The 19,881-nt window shown below is 37.3% G+C and overlaps 1 protein-coding gene across 19 annotated transcripts in view; it reads left to right on the top strand.

The window, feature by feature from the left end:
- ABI2 (abl interactor 2) overlaps positions 1-19,881 on the top strand; it is a 69,615-nt gene that overhangs the window by 17,045 nt on the left and 32,689 nt on the right. For 14 of the 19 annotated variants that reach the window (XM_087730785.1, XM_087730782.1, XM_087730784.1 and 11 more), the window contains exons 2-3: positions 10,425-10,592; positions 18,832-19,008. In XM_087730785.1, the coding sequence (XP_087586911.1) occupies positions 10,425-10,592; positions 18,832-19,008 (345 nt within the window). The remainder of the gene's footprint in view (positions 1-10,424; positions 10,593-18,831; positions 19,009-19,881) is intronic. The other 5 variants (XM_087730795.1, XM_087730796.1, XM_087730788.1 and 2 more) reach the window with 1 other exon arrangement.

The raw sequence follows: 19,881 nt of genomic DNA, 5'->3' as shown, positions 1-19,881 counted from the left end.
CTTTTCTTGCTATGAGATTGTAACGTCTGGCAGTGGACACTTGGAAGCAGAACCTGCTTCTACTGCCACAGATAACTCTGCCTGTGATTCTAAATTAAAGCCATTAGTTGGCCTCAGTCATTGCTATGTAATGAATTGAATTTATAGTGGAACGAAAAAACTGGCAAAGCTGGGAAATAACTCAGATGTTACATAAACCCCTGTGACTGGATAATGTTTTGGGAAGCTGAAATAGACATCCTTTCTAGGCAATGGTAGATTTTGTCAGATTTCTTGAGAGAGAGAGAAAAAATCTGTTCATCTGATATTGCTAAGGAGGAAACAATTGGTGCAAATAACATTTTTTGTACAGCAGAATGTAATTACTATGGGATTGTAGTTTACCTTCTGAAGGCTGTTTTGCATCTGAAAAGTAACTTTTGCAAATGCTACAATGACTTGTTTTATTTTTATCAAGTAGCTGTAAAATCAAATATGAGTTGAATTGAATTAATCAATGATTTTTACTTGTACACTCAGTGAAAACTCTGCACGCTAAAGCACCTGTGGTGAATGAGGAATTGTAGAACAGCAGATAAATGAGATAGAGTTAAGCCTGCAGATCTTTGCTGTTCTGAGGTTCTTCGTTCAGCAGATTTGTATTGGCGTAGTCTCTTATGGCCACAAATATATTGATTTTGTACTGGTATTAAAGCCAAAATTCGCCTTGTATTTGGAACTCTAATAATAATTATGTTGTTGTATGAACTAGAAAATGATGCACTTCCCTCAGCTGTGTTATTGCAGAAGCACTAACAGAGTAAGGTGAAGCCTGCATTGATTAACAGAATGAGCAGTGAGTCTTAAATGCACGTGGGGAATAAGTTTCTCTCACTGCTGCTTGCTTCTCAAGTGAGAGCTACGTCTGATGCTGTAAAGCAGTGATGAATAACTATTAATATAACTACGTTAACTACATTTCAGATGCAAATACATTTGGATGCTATCATGCTGTTCAGTTTCTTGCAATCTATCATTTTAAACTATATTATTTATGTGTTGAACAAACTTTATTACAACCTTGTCTAGTAGGTTTATATGAATGCAGCATGCCCTGTTTTTTTTTTGCATAAACAAGACTACGGCTCTACTTTCAAAGAATAGGAACTTGCTAGTTTTGGAGAGCAGGACATTTGCATGTGAAAAACAGCATCCTGGCTTGTATCAGGAATAGTGTGGCCAGCAGGACCAGGGAAGTGATTGTCCCCCTGTACTCAGTACTGGTGAGGCTGCATGCACCTTGACTACTGTGTTCTGTTTTGGGCCCCTCCCTACAAGAAAAGGACATCGAGGTGCTGGAGCGTGTCCAAAGAAGGGCAACGAGGCTGGTTGCCTCTGGAACACAAGTCTTCTGAGGAGCAGCTGGGGGAATTGGGGTTGTTTAGTCTGGAGAAGAGGAGGCTGAGGGGAGACCTTATCGCTCTCTACAACTACCTGAAAGGAGGCTGTAGCGAGGTGGGGGTTGGTCTCTTCTCCCAAGTAACAAGCAATAGGACAAGAGGAAACGGCCTCAAGCTGCGCCAGGGGAGGTTTAGATTGGATATTAGGAAAAACTTCTTCACCAAAAGGATAGTCAGTCACTGGAACAGACTGCCCAGGGAAGTGGCTGAGTCCCCATCCCCAGAGGTATTTAAAAGGCGGGTAGATGTGGTGCTTAGGGACATCGTTCAGTGGTGGACTTGGCAGTGTTAGGCTAACGGTTGGACTTGATGATCTTAAAGATCTTTTCCAACCTAAACGATTCTATGATTCTGTGAAAACTGGTCATCTGTGCTTGTGAATGTATGGAAATAAATACTAAGTGTGATCCTGGTGACGGTTAAGGGAAACAGATGACAGATTTGTTGCAGTGATGCTGGCAGCATCAAAACAGTGGTGCAAGTGATTCGATGTCAGGGAAGCTGTGCTTGTCCACAGCTATCATTTGTTATCTTTTTCTTTTGAGTGCAGTAGGCTGATATTCTTGTCATAGATTTCAAACCAGTGAGTTAGTTTTGCCCTCACTGGCAGCCTTGAATGCAGTATGTATTTTAAAAAGTTGCTTTTCCATTTAGGAGGTATGTATATTTCATGCATATTTTTTTTGAAAGGTAGCTTTCCTAGCTGTTAATCAAACCTACATTTTGAGGCTCAGCACAGAAATGAACATATCAACTGCAATGAAAACACGACTTCAACTTAATGCAAATGACCTGATATTGACTGCAGTGGATTATTGATGCTGAGTTTCAGCTGGCTTAAAAATTAGGAAGTCACATTTATGATCAAGAAATTCTAGTGACATTTAGTGTGTCATTATAGTTTTTTAGTAATCTGAAAAGCAGAACAACCTGATGTCAAAGACTTTACAAAAGCATGAATACTGAGAGTATACTCCTGAGCTAGCATGCTTGTTATTAGTGTGCAGATAAATTAACCTAAATTATCATCATAATCTAATTATAAAAATGGAAATAACCTTATTTATATTTATATTCATATCAGTGGAATATGATGAATGCAATTAACCTTGCATTTGGAAATGGCTTTTCTTTTTTAAATATTGCATTTATTGCTTGCTCTTTGAAAGTTGTTTGAATTACAAAATCTAATGATAGGTTTTAAGCATTCTTAATTCTGAAACTGGTATCTTCTGTAATGATTACGTTTGGCCTAAATGCCAAAGTTCCATATACAGCTTTCTTGATTGCTTAGATTACTGTGTGATCTCAGCTCAGAAGGTGATATGTTTGATTAGATTTAGAATATACAGAATTCACAGTACTATGAGAGTAGTCCTAATCCCATTTCTTTTGAGTTGTATTCAGAAGAGTTTACTTCAGTAACTTAATATTTAAGGGTGTTTAAATTTTAAAAGCACTTCATGTGAACAGCAAGTTAAATGCTTTCATTTAGGTGTTGAGGAGAGACTTTGGATACAATTGTGAAGAAATGTACTTTTCGGTTTGACAGATGTTTATAAGGTGGGATGGTTTAGGTACCTGACTGTAACCTCTGTCTGTGCCTGGAAGGTCCACCTACAACTCCAATTTCATTGTAGTACCAATTCTTGCATTGTGTTCAGTTCTGAGAGTAGTTCATTAATAAAAAAAGGAGACTAACATGCTCCGTTCTTCACAGATGGGACAAAAAGTTGTCCAGCAGGTTACTTTAGTTAACTGTCCAGATAATGTCATGTTAAAACTATTGTGAAGTAAAATATTCTATCTCCAAAGTCTAGAGCTACCATTTCTACTAAGTTGTATGCCAAATTATCACTCCCATTAATCTTGTTGCTTACCCTGTTGCGTGGTCTCAGTGTATCTTGCTGCTAATGTATTCTTTTGAATACAGAATGACAGAAAGTTGACAGAGAACTTATCAGTGGATTTGTGGAAGGGTATGTGTGAAGAAATGTTTCCCATTTGTATCTGAAGTGTTGTTTGCTTATGTTTCTTAACATTTGATTAATTCATAATGTTTAGGGTGTAGAGTACATGTAAATGGGCAAGCTGACTACCAACTCTCCTTAAGTTTAAAATAAACGTGTATACATTTGAGGAGGGTCATGAGGTGATCAAGCTAGCCCTCCCACTTCCTAAAATAATGATAACAGCAATAATTACATGAATAAGTAATTATGTAGAGAAAAATGTTTACACATAGAGTTGAATTTGGAGATTATAGTATCACAATTGACAGAGAACAAAAAAATCTACCCCCAACTCCAAGTACTTTGGAGCTCTGGTTATACTGAAGAACAGGTAGACCGGGTTTCCCCCCGTGTTCAATGTACTGATAGAATGCATGGATCCTCCTGCACACCCGAAAGGGAAATTTTGAGGTTTTCTGGTAGTTCTATGGCATTTATTTTTTCAGGAGCTCTGGGAGATCTCATTTCCTTCTGTTCTAACATGTCAGTGATTGCTTCTGCTGTTTCATGCTTGTTTCACCTGCATGTTATAGACCAACTACTTAACGAATTGTATGGTATATGTTTTTCATGCTGGGAATGAGTGGTTCTGGTAGTGAAGAAGGAGTAAGGGATATTCTTTAGCAAGTAAGTATTTAATGAGGTAGTTTGTTAAAACAGAAAGCTATTGTATTTTTCACTGGCAGTTATGTAACTTTTTGGCATGACTTTGGCATAATTATTGGATAATGATGCTCAGTTTTCTTCGCAATCGTTTTTTCTAGCTTACGAAAAGACCTCAGAAAGCACTTGGATGGGCTAAGCAAATACCATCTGTGCAGCTGAATAAATGTGTGTAAAATATTTAATTATGTATGAGGCTTTCAGTAACTTCAAGGAATTCAGCAACAAATAAAATGGAAAGGATGATATAAGAGCTCAGTCTTCTATTTTTCACAGAAAAACTGAAGTGTGCTTTGTGAGTATCACAGTTGGGCACATTTCGTACCGAATAACACAAGTTTATTGAACTCTGTGGCATGCAGCTTTTGTTCTTGAGGCTTCTTGAAGCTGATGCAACCCCAACAGAAACCTGAGGGGTTTTGCTTGCTGGTCTTAGACAAATGCTTGCTTGGGTTTATATTAACAGTAATCAAAAGAAACAACTGTTATATTGATTAAATGAAACTAATCTTCTGCCTCATTCTTAAAATTTCAGTTACTTTTTTGTCACATATATTAAATATGAATTTTGTTTCACTAAACAGTACTGTTTTAAACAGTAGCAAGAAATGTATATGTTGGGGAACTGATTATTAGATTCTGGACACACTTTTCAGTGTAGTTAGTCTGATGTCAAACTGTATAACTTCAGCTTCCACTTTGACATCTAAATATTACTATGTAAATGCGTAAATTCATTTGGCCAAATTATTTTGGCATTTTGCATACTTTACTGCATGTTTTATTCTCTCATCTGCCCCACACTCTCCGTTCAGTATAATTTTTTCTTCTTTGTAATTTGCTTTTATATTGCTTGTATAAATACAAAAGTTTGTATTTCCCTAGGCAGGAGAAGAAACATTGAGAGGTTTAATTCGTAAAGTAAAAGGATATCTTACATACTCAGGAGTCCAGGCCGTTTCTTATGCAAATTTGGTAATGTAGTTGTGCTATGTAAATGGAACTTTCAGAGTGGCTAGAAAAAGTGATGCCTAGGCTCTGCATCCTGACATGAAAAGTAGTCATCTTTGCACTTAGTGCAAGTTGAATTCCACATCCTTTCTCGTGCTAGCAATTTGGGGTATACAATCTAATATAAAAATGAGAAATATTTTCAGGTGAACATTTATATCATCTTTCCTGAGCTGTGTTAGACTTAGTGTCCATCTTTCTTTGGCATGTGGAAGTGGAAACTGTTAATAGTTCTCTAGGGTCTGAAAGCGAGCACATACTATTGCACCGTGTATGTAATACATGCCTTTTCTGACTGAATTTGAAGTCTGTACATTCATAGCTGACTTGAATGACTTTGATCTCCTGTTATCTAAAAGCCCGGCGTTGTATAAAGTAGTCACTGTAGTCTATGTTGTAGCTCTCAGACTGGATCCATCCTGTCTATAGGTTTTCGTTTGTTTGTTTCCTGGACGAGGCAAAAAACCTGTTTTAGTAGTGGGTGCTTCCTACAAATGGAAAACATTCTCCAGGGGAGAGCTGGGCAGAGCAATGGCTGCTGCTGTGTCTAGGTGCATGGGGTACCATTTCCTGCTGCAGTGGAGGTAGTAGCCTCTCCCAGTGGTAACCGACACCATCCTCGCCCCATACGTGGCGGGCAGGAGCATCAGAGGAGCAATCTGTGGTGAGTTAAAATAGTGCTCTTGCTTACTGCTGAAGAGCAGGAGAAAAGGATGCTGCTTTGTGACTCAGCGTGGACCACCTGATGCGTGCATTGTGTGGAGAAAAATGATAAACAGAATAGATGCTAAGCTGCTGTGTGTAAATTGGATAACGTGGGCACAGAAGACATCAATGATCCAAACATTTTATCTTTTTAAGGCTGTGAAGATGATCCAGCTGTGATGCTCAAGTATCTTCTTAACATTGTTTGAAAAGTCGAAGATGGAAGTTTAAGAGGTGGAGACACAGCAGCATTCTTAACACAGTTAATGGAAAAATATTAAGGGAAACAAATGTGGCACTGTGCACAGGTCTTGTGAAAAAAAAAAGTAGGTAGTGGAGGGCTGGCAAAACTGCAGTGATATCTACTTTCCTCTACTTGTTCCTTTTCTCTAGCAAGCAGAGCAACTCTGGGTAGTTCTTCCCTCATTATTCTTGATTGTGTGCTCCCTTGTGTGTCTGTGGCTGTGCAGTGGTCTGCATGAGGGAGAACTCATAATTTGGTTTATGGATCAAATAACTTTCATTTGGGACTTGCCTCCTGGTCTAATTCACTACAGCAAAGGGATTGTGCAGTTTGTGTTGGGAAGCTCTACTTCCACAGGTGAAACTAGATGAAACTTCCACTGATGAAACTAGAACCTGAGGCTCCATAATATGATTAGTTGCTCAAACCATAATTCAGCAAACATGATTTGCGCTTCCTTTGTGGCATCTACTTAGTTTTGCTAGTGGAAGTGTTTGCAAGTTTGCATGGCAGGGAAGATAATGGAATTGATTGGAGTTTAAAATAACCATTTGTTTCTTCGGTTATCTGTAAACTAGATTAGGTACTCAATCCACCATGCAGCCCTACAGATATAGTACTGCCACAACTGAATGGATGTGTTGGGACTAGGAATGAGAGGCTGACGATGTTGGCAGTGTTGTAGAAACCTTACTTGCCAAACAATGGCTTTGATTTCTTAAGTTTAATATCCATTTAAAAAAAGTACAGATCAAGCCGATCAAACAGTTGGAAGCATTGCTTCCCTAAGAGTGACGTATGTATAGATGTTATGATGTCAGTTTTTTTCATAGGCATGCAGAAATTCATGTGCATGAGAGCTAGATTAAAGGTATTTAAAAACTTTAAAATGGAGAGATATTCAATGGTCTGTTTCATGGCATTTAATTTAGGTCAGGGCACTGAAAACATACTTGCTACCAGTTCTTGATCATGCGACTGCAACGTGTCTGAGAACTGAAGGGCTTCAAGGACTCTGGTTAATATCCTTAAATATTCATGGTAATGAGTCTTTATTTTGTTATAACGAACATAGCAGAATATGTTTCTCTTGTTTTCAATATTCTACATAGAAACAGTATTCCATAGGTTACTGAAACTACTGTAGAGAGGCTATCAGTTTGATTAGGACCAAGGTAGTATTTTTATCTTTCTCTAGAGAATTTTGGTAGGTGTGGATATTGAAATAACTTTTTGTCTGCCTTACAGTCAGGTATGAGGCATATTGGCTGGTATTTTGGTTTTCTGAAGATCAGAGTATCAGATCTTGGTCTGATGAGGGTTATGTTTGAATTTGGTTTACTGATAACTTGAAATCATGACCTTACTTGCAGAAATCCCTTTAGTTACATAGTTACATACTCAGATGGTTATCAGTGTACCATTTAGTTGTCTAAATCTGTTGCTAGGTTTGAGCATGGCAGCAGTTGTAAGCAATATGATTTGATGTGCATTGGGAGTATGCATGGGGAGCTTGTTACATAGGAGCATATGATAAGATACCATCTCTGGAAATCTACTTTCCAAATTAAAAGCTAGATTTTGTGCTAAACAGAACTTACCATTTCAGGTTAAATTTTAACTGACATTTATTATTACATCTCCACAGGGGAACTTTAGATTTGCTAAAAGTATTGCAGACTGTTTTTCCTAGTTGTGTGAGACCCAAGTTTTCATCTCTTGAAAGTTTTTAGGGTAAACTTGATTGTTTTAAAATGCTGTCATTAATTAATTTTTTTTGTTTTTGTTGTGAAATGGCTTGGCAATAGTCGGTTCAAATAGTCATTTTAATTTGACAATTCAACACATTCTGCATCTTTCAGTATACAGGAGAAAGTTCAAACTTCAATTTTGCTGTGCCAAGCATGAGTGGAGTTTGCTTCAGGGAACTTTGGGCTCTGTAAAAAGGCCTGCAGAGCAAATCATAGTTGTTCAGGTTATCAGCCAAATACACAAACTAGACCTCTCAATCAAAAGAGTTTTTGTACTGATAACTGTTCCAAATGTGTTTGTCGGATTGTTGTTTTATGAAATTTTTAACGTGTTTGAACACTGAGAAGCCAGTTTCTTGTTGGTTTGAACTGGTGTGAATGGGGGTGACTTGAATTTAGCTGTTAGGCTACGTAAGTGGAAGGACTAGCTCTGAACACTTATTCATATTTGTACTTCTTTAAGCAGTGAAACCATAGCAGAGGCTCATAATTTCTAAAACGGTAGATTGTTTTCCTTTTGTTCAAACACTTTGGCTATTAATGAAAAAATACTGTGTTTGCTGGCTTCTACTTAGCTATTCTGGATGTACAGTGTGCTAATGTAAATCAGCAGTTTCTGCTTCTATAAATAGACTTTTTCAGCAGCTGCAGAGCAAAACTGACAAGCTTCTGGTCATTTTTGTTATTGCCATTCAGAAATTGTTTGAATAGCTGTGAAAGTGTCCAGTGGTATCTATGCCTTCTGTAGTGACATTTGCAGACTGAGCTTAGGTTGTCAGTAGGGAGGAGGAAAGAGAGTGAATTTATAAGTCAACAGTGTGAGAGCAGAGGCAAAGAGCTCTGTATTCCTTCATTTGGGAGTCCTTAAGCTGAGTTTGGAGCTCTTTTATATAAAAGACACGCTATCCAGCTGGCTAAAAGTCATGAGTTCTTTAACAGGGTCTGGGGATAGAATTTATGTAACTTCTTTATAGCTGGATATAAGGCAGCCTTTACAAGCGTTCTCTGTTGGGGAACATCATCATACTGTGCCTTGAGAAACTGTCTCCTAAAATTTTCAGTTCCTTCTGCTGCTGGGTCTGGTTTTGTCTGCTGCATGGGAAAGAAAGAGCCAGGCAAGAATGCTTACCTTCTACAGCGTTCCTCCCCTCCTGCACCATTGTGGGAGCTCTTGTATGGCTGCAGAGCAGCTGCTGCTGTTCAGAAGCAAACTAGGAAGTGGTACCAGTGTGGCTTGCAAGAAGAAGAAATGCTAACAGGCCAACCAAGTTACCGTTGTTGTTTGTGGACACAGGAGAGGTTGCCAGGAAAGAAAAAGTGTTGAATATCTTTCATGTGCGCATTTAATTGAAGTCCCGTGTCTGTGTTTACATGGGTGTTTTGTTTTTTTTTTTTCTTGAAAGCTAGCAGTCTCACTACAAGGTCTTAGGAAATATCTTGGGCTGCAAGAATTATTTTCCTGAAATAGATATATGCTTACTTCCAATGTTTCCCAAAGTACATATACTAAAATGGATGGTAGATTCAGCTTGTGCTGAAAGACATGGAATGACTTTATATTCCTCCTCTAATAAAAGCACGTCTTGAATCTTGATACCCAACCTCTGTGAATAATATATAAAGGAAAGGAAATTATGAAATATAGTACTATAATAGCAGGTGGGAGTAGAGAACATTTGTCAACTGTTGCTTTAGAAACAGCACCATCAGCCTGTGAGGTGGCTAAAGATCACCTAAAAGTGAAATTCAGTGTATTCCAAAGCCTTGGAAACTGGAAAGTTTCTTAGCATCTTAATTGTATGTTTTACCAGTGCTTTAATCTGTATTCTTTGTACTGAATTAGATCTTAGTGATGTTAACTATTATTCAAGAAGAAACACAGAACCCTGACAACTAGACTCTTAGCTTATTATTTTTAATGTTTGAAATGTATGTATGTTTTTAAACTTCTAATGGATGTCTTCTGGCTTGATTGCTTAAATATTTTTAGTGCTCTGCTACTAGAAAAATGGATCATACTAATTCATCATAGAAGAAAATACTGACAATGTGAAAAAGCACAAAACGTTTAAAAAGAAAACGTGGACTTGTTCTTTTTAAAAATGATTCCTCTCACATTTTATTCAGCATTTTAAGGGAGTAATTATAGTTCATTCACTGTGAACGACCATTTGTGGCATTAATGAGGTCTAAATAATTAGGAGAGATGAGGAATATGGTATTTGCCAGATCCTGCAGTCTGTTATGAGATCTAATTGAAGTACAAAGTTTAGAAGAACTAAATGGTTCTAAATAGTACAAACTTTAGAAGAACTAAAGAATAAGTATCTCAGAGTGCTTTTAAAGTTTATTGCTAAAATGCAGTATAAAAAGTTGCACTTTTAAGTATTTCAAGAAAAGATGAGCGTGTTGTGTAGTAGCTTAATTCCTTAATTCTTAATTTTGTGGAATGAATGGAAAGGAGGAAAAATCGTAATTTTGATGTAAAATTAGTTTGACTGGTATAATTCTTTGTCCTTTAAAGACGGACAAAAGGAGTTCATTCAAGAATCTTTGTGTGAGAGACTTTACTAAATAAACCTTTTATTTCTGCTTTTAGTCAGCAGATAAGCAGCGAGCCCTGGAAGAAACCAAAGCCTACACAACCCAGTCATTAGCAAGCGTAGCCTATCTGATCAACACTTTGGCCAACAATGTTCTCCAAATGCTGGATATCCAGGCATCCCAACTTCGACGCATGGAATCTTCAATCAACCATATTTCACAAGTGAGACTTTTCTACTGATTTTTTTTTCTCTTTGTTCTTGAAATTAACCACAGCGAGTAAAACTCTCACCTGACATTTTGTGACTGAGAAAAATAGTCGCATTTAGAACAGAAGGATGCATTTCTTCTCATATTAATTCTGGGAATGGGTCTCATCATGTGATTATGTGTCTGTGTTAGTGTGAGCATTTTACATAGGATATGAGATTAAATGTATTCTTGGCCAGTTTATTGTTTGGAGAGGGGTCCATTCTGCATAAGTGAAAAGCACAGAAAAATCGCTAATGGAAAAATCAGAATACTATGTTAAGGGATAGATTAAGCTTTCCAGCTCCTGTTTGGTGACCTACTGTACCTGGTATTTATTGGCTACAGCACTTAAAATTAAAAGAAGGAAATATGAAATGGATGGTGGAAAACAGTACTTGTCATTTTTCTACTTTTCCTGTTGCTGTAATACTGGTATCTAGTGACAAAAGCATAGATGACAAAAATAGTTTGCTCCTGGCTTTTCTTAATAAAATGCAATTTGCAATGACATGAACAGAAGGCAAAATTAATGTTTCAAGTTTGTGTATGGCTGCAGAACTCCTGCCATTGTTTGCAGTTTTTCTGAGCAGCAGTAAACTAAGCTACTGTTATCAGGAACCCATGTCCCATCACCATGCTGATGAGAGAATTTTGACTGCCAGAATGGGCTGAGGGTGCATGATAGATTTATTGGAGGTTTACATGCCAATGATGGATTAAAAGAGAAATTAAGAGCAATGATACAGCACTTTCTGTTTTTCTGCTACTGGTGAGTTGGTTGGCATCCTTACTGAATATTTTGTGTCTTATTTGACCGATAAATTTTGGCTGCTAGGGTTTCTTGATCTCCATGTGATAACATCATAAATTAAATAAAGAATATTGTGGTATTTAGAAAGGCCTTTGAAAGTAGGAGCTGTGTAAGGTAGGAAATAAGCAGATTGAGCTGATCTGTTAACTTGCTGGGGCTGAAAGGATTGCTGAGCTAGCAGAGGTTTGAAGCAGCAAAAGTGAATACTTTTATGCTAGCTTATTGGGCTGAATCACTGAGGGGTCAGGTGAATTCCAGAGCAGGTGCAAAGGAAGGGGTGGGGAGGACTTTCCCTTCTGGTAGTAGTACGCTATTAGATTGCCTCGGTTCTCTCATGCAACTGCATCCTCAAAAATAAGCTGAAAAGTTTGGGTTTTTTTCTGCTACATGCTTCTTGTTAATCCATGGACAAGTCAATTCATTTTTTCCCCAGAAAATGTCAAATTACTCTGTGTGTGTGTGCGCGCGCGTGTGTGTATGTGCTATATATATATGCGCTATATATATATATATGCTGTGTATGTGTGTATATGCCTCTGTGCATGTATATAGGTGTGTGTGTATGTATGTGCGTCTTGACAGGCTAGTGCCAGCTGACAAGTATTTCAACTATTTGAGAGCCTGACACAAAAGACAGTATACGAATAAAAATATTCAGAGTTCACTGGATTGTGCATTTTGGAGATGTGGAAAGTTCATTTTGTCACACAGTTTCTGTAAAGTAGTTTTTGGAGAAAGGCCCATAGCATTTTAAATTTTTTCCTTCTGAGAAACAGATTGAGATGCTAGGTTAGATTGTCTTTGGCATTTGTACAAAATGGCTGGTTATTTAAAATGGAGCACTAAATTACCAGTGCCCAACACCTAATGAAGATGTATCTGCCAAAATTCATAGGCTGCGCTTGAACAACCAAATAGAAGTTATTTTTTTTTAAAATATAGCTGTAAAATTAAAGGGGTTTTTGTTGTTTTGGGGGGGGGGGTTTGGTTGGTTGGTTGGTTTTTTTTTGTTTTGGTTTTTTTGGAGTCTGCATCGTTCATATGTAGGATGCTCCCCAGATCTTCATGGAAGAAATTATATCAGAGGAGGAGACAGTACTCGACTTTTGGATATTACATACATGAAGTGTGTTGATCCAATGAACTTTATTAAGCTGAATTCAGTATGTTCGGAAATGGCTTCATCCCATGATACCAGTGTTGTAGATGGTTATATTATCTGTCTAAATTTCAGTGGTTGTTTTTCTTTTAAAAATAAATTTATTTTCTCACAGTTTCTGTGTAATAAATAATTTCTTTTCAGGAAATTTGATTATACTTCTCCTGGAACAAGCCTAACCTGCAGAAGACTTCCTCGGTCTTTTTTATGTTGGGTGTAAAGTTTAGTGGACTGTTTACTAGTACCACTTAAAAAGCCTCATGATATAATACCTCATTGCCAAATTATGATTTCAGTCAGTCTGACTTGAAATGGTGTCAGTAACGTAGAACAGAAAACAGGGCGGTAATTACCATCTGCTTGCAGTGCATTATTGCACTAATGCTTTGGTCAGTAGGTATTGATATTTAAGTTTAGAAAACACTAATCCAAATTATGGTATCTGGATGTATAATACTGCTTTTAATTCTGATTAGGAATTCCACATATTCTCCAAAGAAGGGAACAAAATCATGTGGTTCTTAGTAAGAAAACTTTTTCAAAAGTGCTTGTTTTGTTCAAGTGTAGCTCCAACTGGAAGAGATGTGATTAACTTTAGAAGATAAAATATTCTGGTTCTCCGTTCATTGATAGAATGCCAATTTATATAACTTTCCGTGTTTCCTTCTAAATGCCAACTTAATCAAAGAGCTGAAAAGGAAGCTGATAACCATTTGTGTTTTTTCAGATTATATATAGGTCCTGAATAAGGAAATTGTTACTATTGAAACTATTTTTATGCAAGTGATTAAATCCTATTGGTTTAAAATTTAGGATTACTTTGATTTGGTCTGAAAGCTGATGAATCTATTCTTATTTGCCTTCTTGTCCAGAATGAGATGATATGCAGCGTTTCATATTTGGCTGAAAATTTAAATCCTAAACACAGATCATCTGTATAAATATTTATACATGTTAAAAAAAATTGTGTTAAAGTTTTCAAGTTAGCAGACACTGTGAAATGTTGCTAATGTCCAAATTCTTTAAATTAATCTGGCAGATTTTCAGGTTTTAATATTTGTATGATGAGAAATATTTTTTCAGGTTTAGTTATAGAATACTCTTAGTTAGCAAAGTCATCTTTAAAACTCTTCTCTGATGCTAATTATATGAACAAGCGCGTTATCACAATGACGAGTGATAGTGATGAATTATCTCCAATGGCACTGCGTGATCTGCTTCATCCTCTTCTTACAGAATCTGACTCCCATGATATCGGCCGTGAGAACAGATATTGAATAGACTGCAGACTTGAACTTCTCTATAGTTAGCATGTGTTGCTTAGCTGAACTGTAGCAATATGTGTGAGCTGGTTGGTCTCTGCAGGTTCACTTGGACCTTCCATTGATACGCCAGTAAAGGCTTGTAGCCGTTTTCAGTTGTCTTATTCTTGCAATTTACAAGAATAGCCAAATGCTTTCAAAAATGGTAATGAAAATCTAATTTTCCACAGTATATATTACCTGTTTATGGAGCAAGTAGCTTTTCAGCATTTTTGTATCATTATGACCTCTTTCTTTGTGTATAAATTACGTACAAGTTGAGTGGAGGCAGTTAATGTCACATTTCTAACGTGTCAAAATTAGACAGTTACTCATTTTAAAGTAATAATCTAGTTTTCAAGGTAATTTGCAATTGGTTTGTTTAAATGCTATCAAATTAGATTTAAAAAAAAAAATAAAAGCCCAGCAACACTATATTTAAGCATTCTTGTAAGATTTTTTTTAAACTGAATTTTAAAAGCCCAGACTAATAGACTGATGATAGATTTAAATTAGAATGTTTTGAGAAGAGGAAGAAATAAAGGCTTCTGGAGACTTTTATTTATGAAATGTCATTACAGTTTAGACTTTCAAAGTGCTGTCATGGTTTAACCCTGGCCAGCAACTAAGCACCACACAGCTGCTCACTCACTCCCCCCCAGCAGGTTGTGGGGAGAGAATCAGAAGAGTACAAGTCAGAAAACTTGTGGATTGAGATAAAAACAGTTTAATAATCAAAATAAAATAATAATACTGATAATAAATTGCAATGAAGAGGAAAATAACAAAAAGAGAGAAATAAAACCCAAGAAAGAGAAGTGATGCAAATGAAAACAATTGCTCACCACCAACTGACCGATGCCCAGCCAGTCCCCTAGCAGCAGCCCCCCCGCCAACCTCCCCCGGCTTTATATTGCTAAGAATGACATCATATGGTATAGAACATTCCTTTGGTCAGCTGTCCCAGATGGGTCCCCTCCCAGCTTCTTGTGCACCCCCAGCCTCCTCGCTGGTGGGGTGGTGTGAGAAGCAGAAAAGGCCTTGACTCTGTGTAAGCACTGCTCAGCAGTAACTAAAACATCCCTGGGTTATCAACACTGTTTCTAGTGCAAATCTAAAGCATAGCCCCATACTAGCTACTCTGAAGGAAATTAACTCTACCCCAGCCAAAACCAGCACAAGAAATTTCACTTACAGGTAGAACAGAATATTTCTCAAAACTCTGAGTTCAGTGACTTTTAAGTGAAGTGGTAAATAGTGTTAACTTTAGAGTCCTAGAAATGATTTAATGTTTTGTCTATTTTAATCTTTACAGATCTTGAGACTGTTTTTAGTGTATTCAATATGGAAACATGATGTTTCAAAATGGCCAGCAAATTCCTAATAGAAAAAAATGCAGTGGTTTATACTTTTTCCCCCCCTTAAGCTATCACTTCTTTTAATTGCAGGCATCTTGGAAAGCATACGAAAAGATGATAGTAATGAGCCTAAACTCTAACCAACTGTCATTTAAAAGCTTTTGCCAAAGGTAATGGAGCTATGGGGGAAAAAGTGTGTCATAATGCTGTCAAGAGTCTGAAATTTCTTGTTAGAAAACAGTGTTTTAAGTTATAGAAGGGCACAGTGTATCCCATCTGCTTTTCCTGACAGACTTTCCAAGCCAGGTGTTTTGTTAGTCTAGCTCTAACCCCAAGAATTTCTCAATGAATGTTTCTAAACTGCTGAATAAGCATTCTGCTAGCATTCTCCTGTCTCGCTTAAGGGATTGATGCTAGTACTGGAGGCAATAATTACCTGTGTGTTGAGGATAAATGTTTTAATTTTCTGCAGTAGCAGGTTAATCTTTGTTCCTTTCTGTACTAATCAAATACCTCAATGTTGCTTTCTGCTGTTTTATAGGTGTCTTAAGGTCTTATGACTCCAGTAGTCTACTAAGCAAGAAAATGAAATTTTTTATAAACCTGCCAGCAAAATGCTTTTCAATACAATTTTAGGAGTATGTACCAGAATTACATGCCGTTTTTATACTCTTAGTTATTCCATAGCTATTCAAGGTAAAGGAGATGTTCTGAATTGTCATGCAAGAGAATTCCCATTAGATGAGCTTCAGGTTTTAATTAGGTTTTATGCATTTCATTGTTTGTTACTGTAGCCATGCCTCACTGATCACCTTAAGGATCCTTAAGGAAACCAGTTGTACTCACAACTCCTATGAATAATTAAAGAACCACACTTTTCATTCATGGAAACAAGTTTCCACAGTGCCAAGATACCATCGCTACGATAACCTATGTATTAAATATCTGTACTCGTATTTATAGATAATTGTGTAAGCACATACTAGAAGAACATCTTTAAAGTTGCAGAGGTCAAGCACTTGAAATGGAGAGAAAGGGAGAAATCGTCTTGCCAACACTGCACTAATTACTTTACTTTCTGATTTGTAGATCGAAATTAAGGCTCTGAGAGTGTAGTGTCCAAAGCATAAACTAGTTTCGAGTGCCCAGATTCAGACCCATAAGATTTTGATGTTTCAGTACATTTGAAACATCATATGGCATTTGAGGTGCAGCTGCTATTGCAGCTGAGGTTGTTTAACATTCTAGCAAATGGTATCAGAGGCCTGTGAGACAAGGAACATACAAGTCAATGTAATGTTTTTGCACTTCTCTAGTGACATGTCTAGATCATAGATGAAGTCGGAGATAATCGTTGAGATTGAATTCTTCAGTGGTATTAAACACGAGACTGTCCTCCAAGTTGTTGCAATAACATACCGTTTGCTTAACCCCTCAATAGATGAGGTGAGGATTCTGTAGATGATCTCTTTGGCATGACTGCTACTTGTTCCAAAACTTCTCCTTCCACTATGCTGCAAAAGCAAAGGTCTGGCACGGATAAGGGATAAAAACCTGCAATGGAAGATAAAATATTGAATCTTACCCTGATGCAGAATGGTACACTTTTGGTACTCTGGCCTGGAACATGTTTGTGTGTTCTGTTTGCACTGGTGCTTGTACAATCAATAATATCGTAAGAGCTGTGAAGATCTGATCTGCACTGTTGTATTGGAGGGTGGTATATAGACCTGGTCATCGCAGGGAGCTTCGAGAAGGACTTTGGCAAAATTGGTTGGAGACTGGTTTGGCTGTTAAGTAGTCGTGGAAATATCTGTGTTTCTGATAAGCTTCTATGAACCATGGATTTCTGCAGAGTTTATATATTGGCCAAATCTTGGTGGGTTTTTGTGAGGGTGATGTTAAGATGTGTCCCAGATAGTTTAACTACCCCTATTAAATTTCAAATCATGCTCAATGAACTTGAGCTTTCCAAAGAGAGGGTTGCCGACATATTTTGACCTTGAATAATCTATTTTTCTGTAGCTTTGTTTTAAGAAATAGCTCTTCAGCTTTAGTAGAAACCTTACAGTTCTAGGCAGGTGGTACTAGAGGTGGCAGAAATGTACATGACAAAGCTGTCTTCAATGCTTAATTTTAGCAAAGTTGCAAGATTTTGAAAATATGCTGCTGGGAAGTACTGGGTAATCTTGATAGGTAATAATTGAAGTTGCCATATAATGCCCCTGTTATCTGTGGAAATTCTTCTCTGGAAAGAATGTGAAGAAACAACTTCTTGGAAGTGGTTGGTTGTTGGTTTTTTTATTTATTTTTTTATAGTTTTAAAGGTTGTGATGATTACACAAGGTAATACACGGTCCATTTTGCTTGTTTTCCTATCAGTAACACAAACAAAAGGGTAAAACAGTGTAACCAACCCCACTGCCGCAATCCCTGCCCACAAAAAAATAAAATTAAAATATGTTATGAGGATGATTCTCATTTGTACCTGTTCCTTAGTTACTACAGAGCCTGTCTCCTAACTGTGAGAAGTCGTTCTGGTACCATTCATAATCACTGAAGTGGTAACAAGAAATCCTATGAATGTTTAGAAATCCTAATGGTAGTGATTCTGGCTGTTTTCTTACTCTTTTGTTAACCCTGGAGCTAAAAATGTTTGTTCACAACTCTGGCAAATTTCCACATAAGGAAAGCTGTTTTGTGAGCAAGGAGTTATTTTTGTTTTAAATGATGCAAGCAACTCCATGATTTAAGAGATTTTATTTTCCTGGAAGGGATAGATAGACTTTTTGGTAACTTTTTCCTAGTCTTGTGGCCTAACAAGATTCAAATATGTGTTTTTAGGCAATGAATTTTCAGCAGGGCTTTGTCTTACACTAGAGATTCTCCTGTGGTACTCATTGTAATACGTGGAGGGAAGGATTTTCGGTGTTGGCCTTGGGCATTCTAAGTGAAGGTACTAGGCTTAACCGCTGGCTTCATTGTGAATAAATTAGTACTGAGCACCTTCTACAATCTAATCATTGCTTTGTGATGAGTGATTTGTAATGACTGAAATACCTTGTCGATTTGTCTGAGTGAAATTTTATTCTATCATATGACTACCAGTCCTAGTGTAGCAAACTGTTCTGCAGTGTAAGAAAACCTGCTTATGGTTTGTTTTTGAGGTCATAAAAATTAAGGTTTGGGAAGGTATCCTTGCACTTAATCTAGTTGGAGACTATTTCAAAGACAAGCTTAGAGAAAAATTGTAAATTTAAAAAGGATGATTGAAAGAATTGTATAAAGCAGTGTCAGTAAATTAATGGGAACTACTAAGAATGGAAAGGAGAAGGAATTTGGCTGAACTGTAAAGAATGAGAGTACCAGAAAACCCAAAGAACCTGTGGCTATTAGTGTGGGTTTAGAGGTGGCAAGTTTAACAAATTGAACAAAGATCATGTAATCAAGTATATGTAGTGATATGTTTAGCACAGTGTACAGAGATCTTAGAAACGTTGGAACTGATTCAATTTTTTTTTTATACTGACTCTGTATTCAAATGCATACCACTGTTAGTAAATACACTGCGTCTTTTGTAGACGGTGGACATTCACAAAGAGAAAGTTGCTAGAAGAGAAATTGGTATCTTGACTACAAACAAAAACACCTCAAGAACTCACAAAATCATTGCACCAGCTAACTTGGAGCGACCAGTTCGCTACATCAGGAAACCTATTGATTATACAATTCTAGATGATATTGGACATGGAGTGAAGGTAGGTGATATTGTTAAAACAGCCAAACTGCAAATACGTTGTCTTTGTGTATTTTCAAAATAACCTGATGCTTTTCATGGTAATATACCAGTTTCTCCTTGCCTAGCCAGTGTGTCTCTAAACATAAGAGGAGTCCTGTCCAGTTTGCAGTTGCCCCTTCCCGTTCCTTTGCCCCAGTGTTTCTAAACCTTGCAAACCCACCGAATCTTATTTTTGAGCATATTCGGGACTATGGGTCTCACCTTTTAAAATGCTTCTGAATACCTACTTGTGTGATGCTGCTATTATTGTTTGGATCAGTTGCCAGGGATATACCTGGGGACTGAAAGGCTAATGACTGTCACTTTTCTGCCTGAATTAGCACCACAAAGTATGATCCAGCTGTAATTGCCACTGGTTTACTTTGAAGCTCACCCGAAGAAAGGGTTTGCATAAGAAGTATTATGTGCTCCCTTTTCTTCTTTCTGTCAGAGTCAGTTATACCCATCTCCTGTGATGTGCTTTGTTAAAGTGAGCTCTCTATGACTTTTGTGCCATATGGGGTTTCAGAATGGGAATATTGCTGCCAAGTTTGAAGCCAGCTGGTCCTCCCTTTTAAGACTAGGAAAAAAGGAGGAATTTCAGGGCAAAGATCAGACTGAGACACAACTGGTGGCTTTTGTATGCAAGTGGTAGATCAGTGTACACGACACCAGTAATATTGTGTGTGAGATCAGACATGCATTTTTTAAAAGGACGTCCTGAATGTAAACACAGTCTCAGCAGGTGTGAGCTCATTATTAACTTGTGCTGCCAGGAAAACAAATACGGAAATGAGAACACTGACAGTGTTAAAGTTCCAGGAGAAGAAAGGTAAATAACACAAAGTGGTGT

This window comes from Nipponia nippon, unplaced genomic scaffold, assembly GCF_047370975.1.
Source record: "Nipponia nippon isolate SJK-2023a ecotype South Korea unplaced genomic scaffold, ASM4737097v1 scaffold_5, whole genome shotgun sequence".
Classification (NCBI taxonomy): domain Eukaryota; kingdom Metazoa; phylum Chordata; class Aves; order Pelecaniformes; family Threskiornithidae; genus Nipponia; species Nipponia nippon.
The sequence above is the reverse complement of the archived record's forward strand: the minus strand, read 5'-3'. Positions and strand labels throughout refer to the sequence as shown.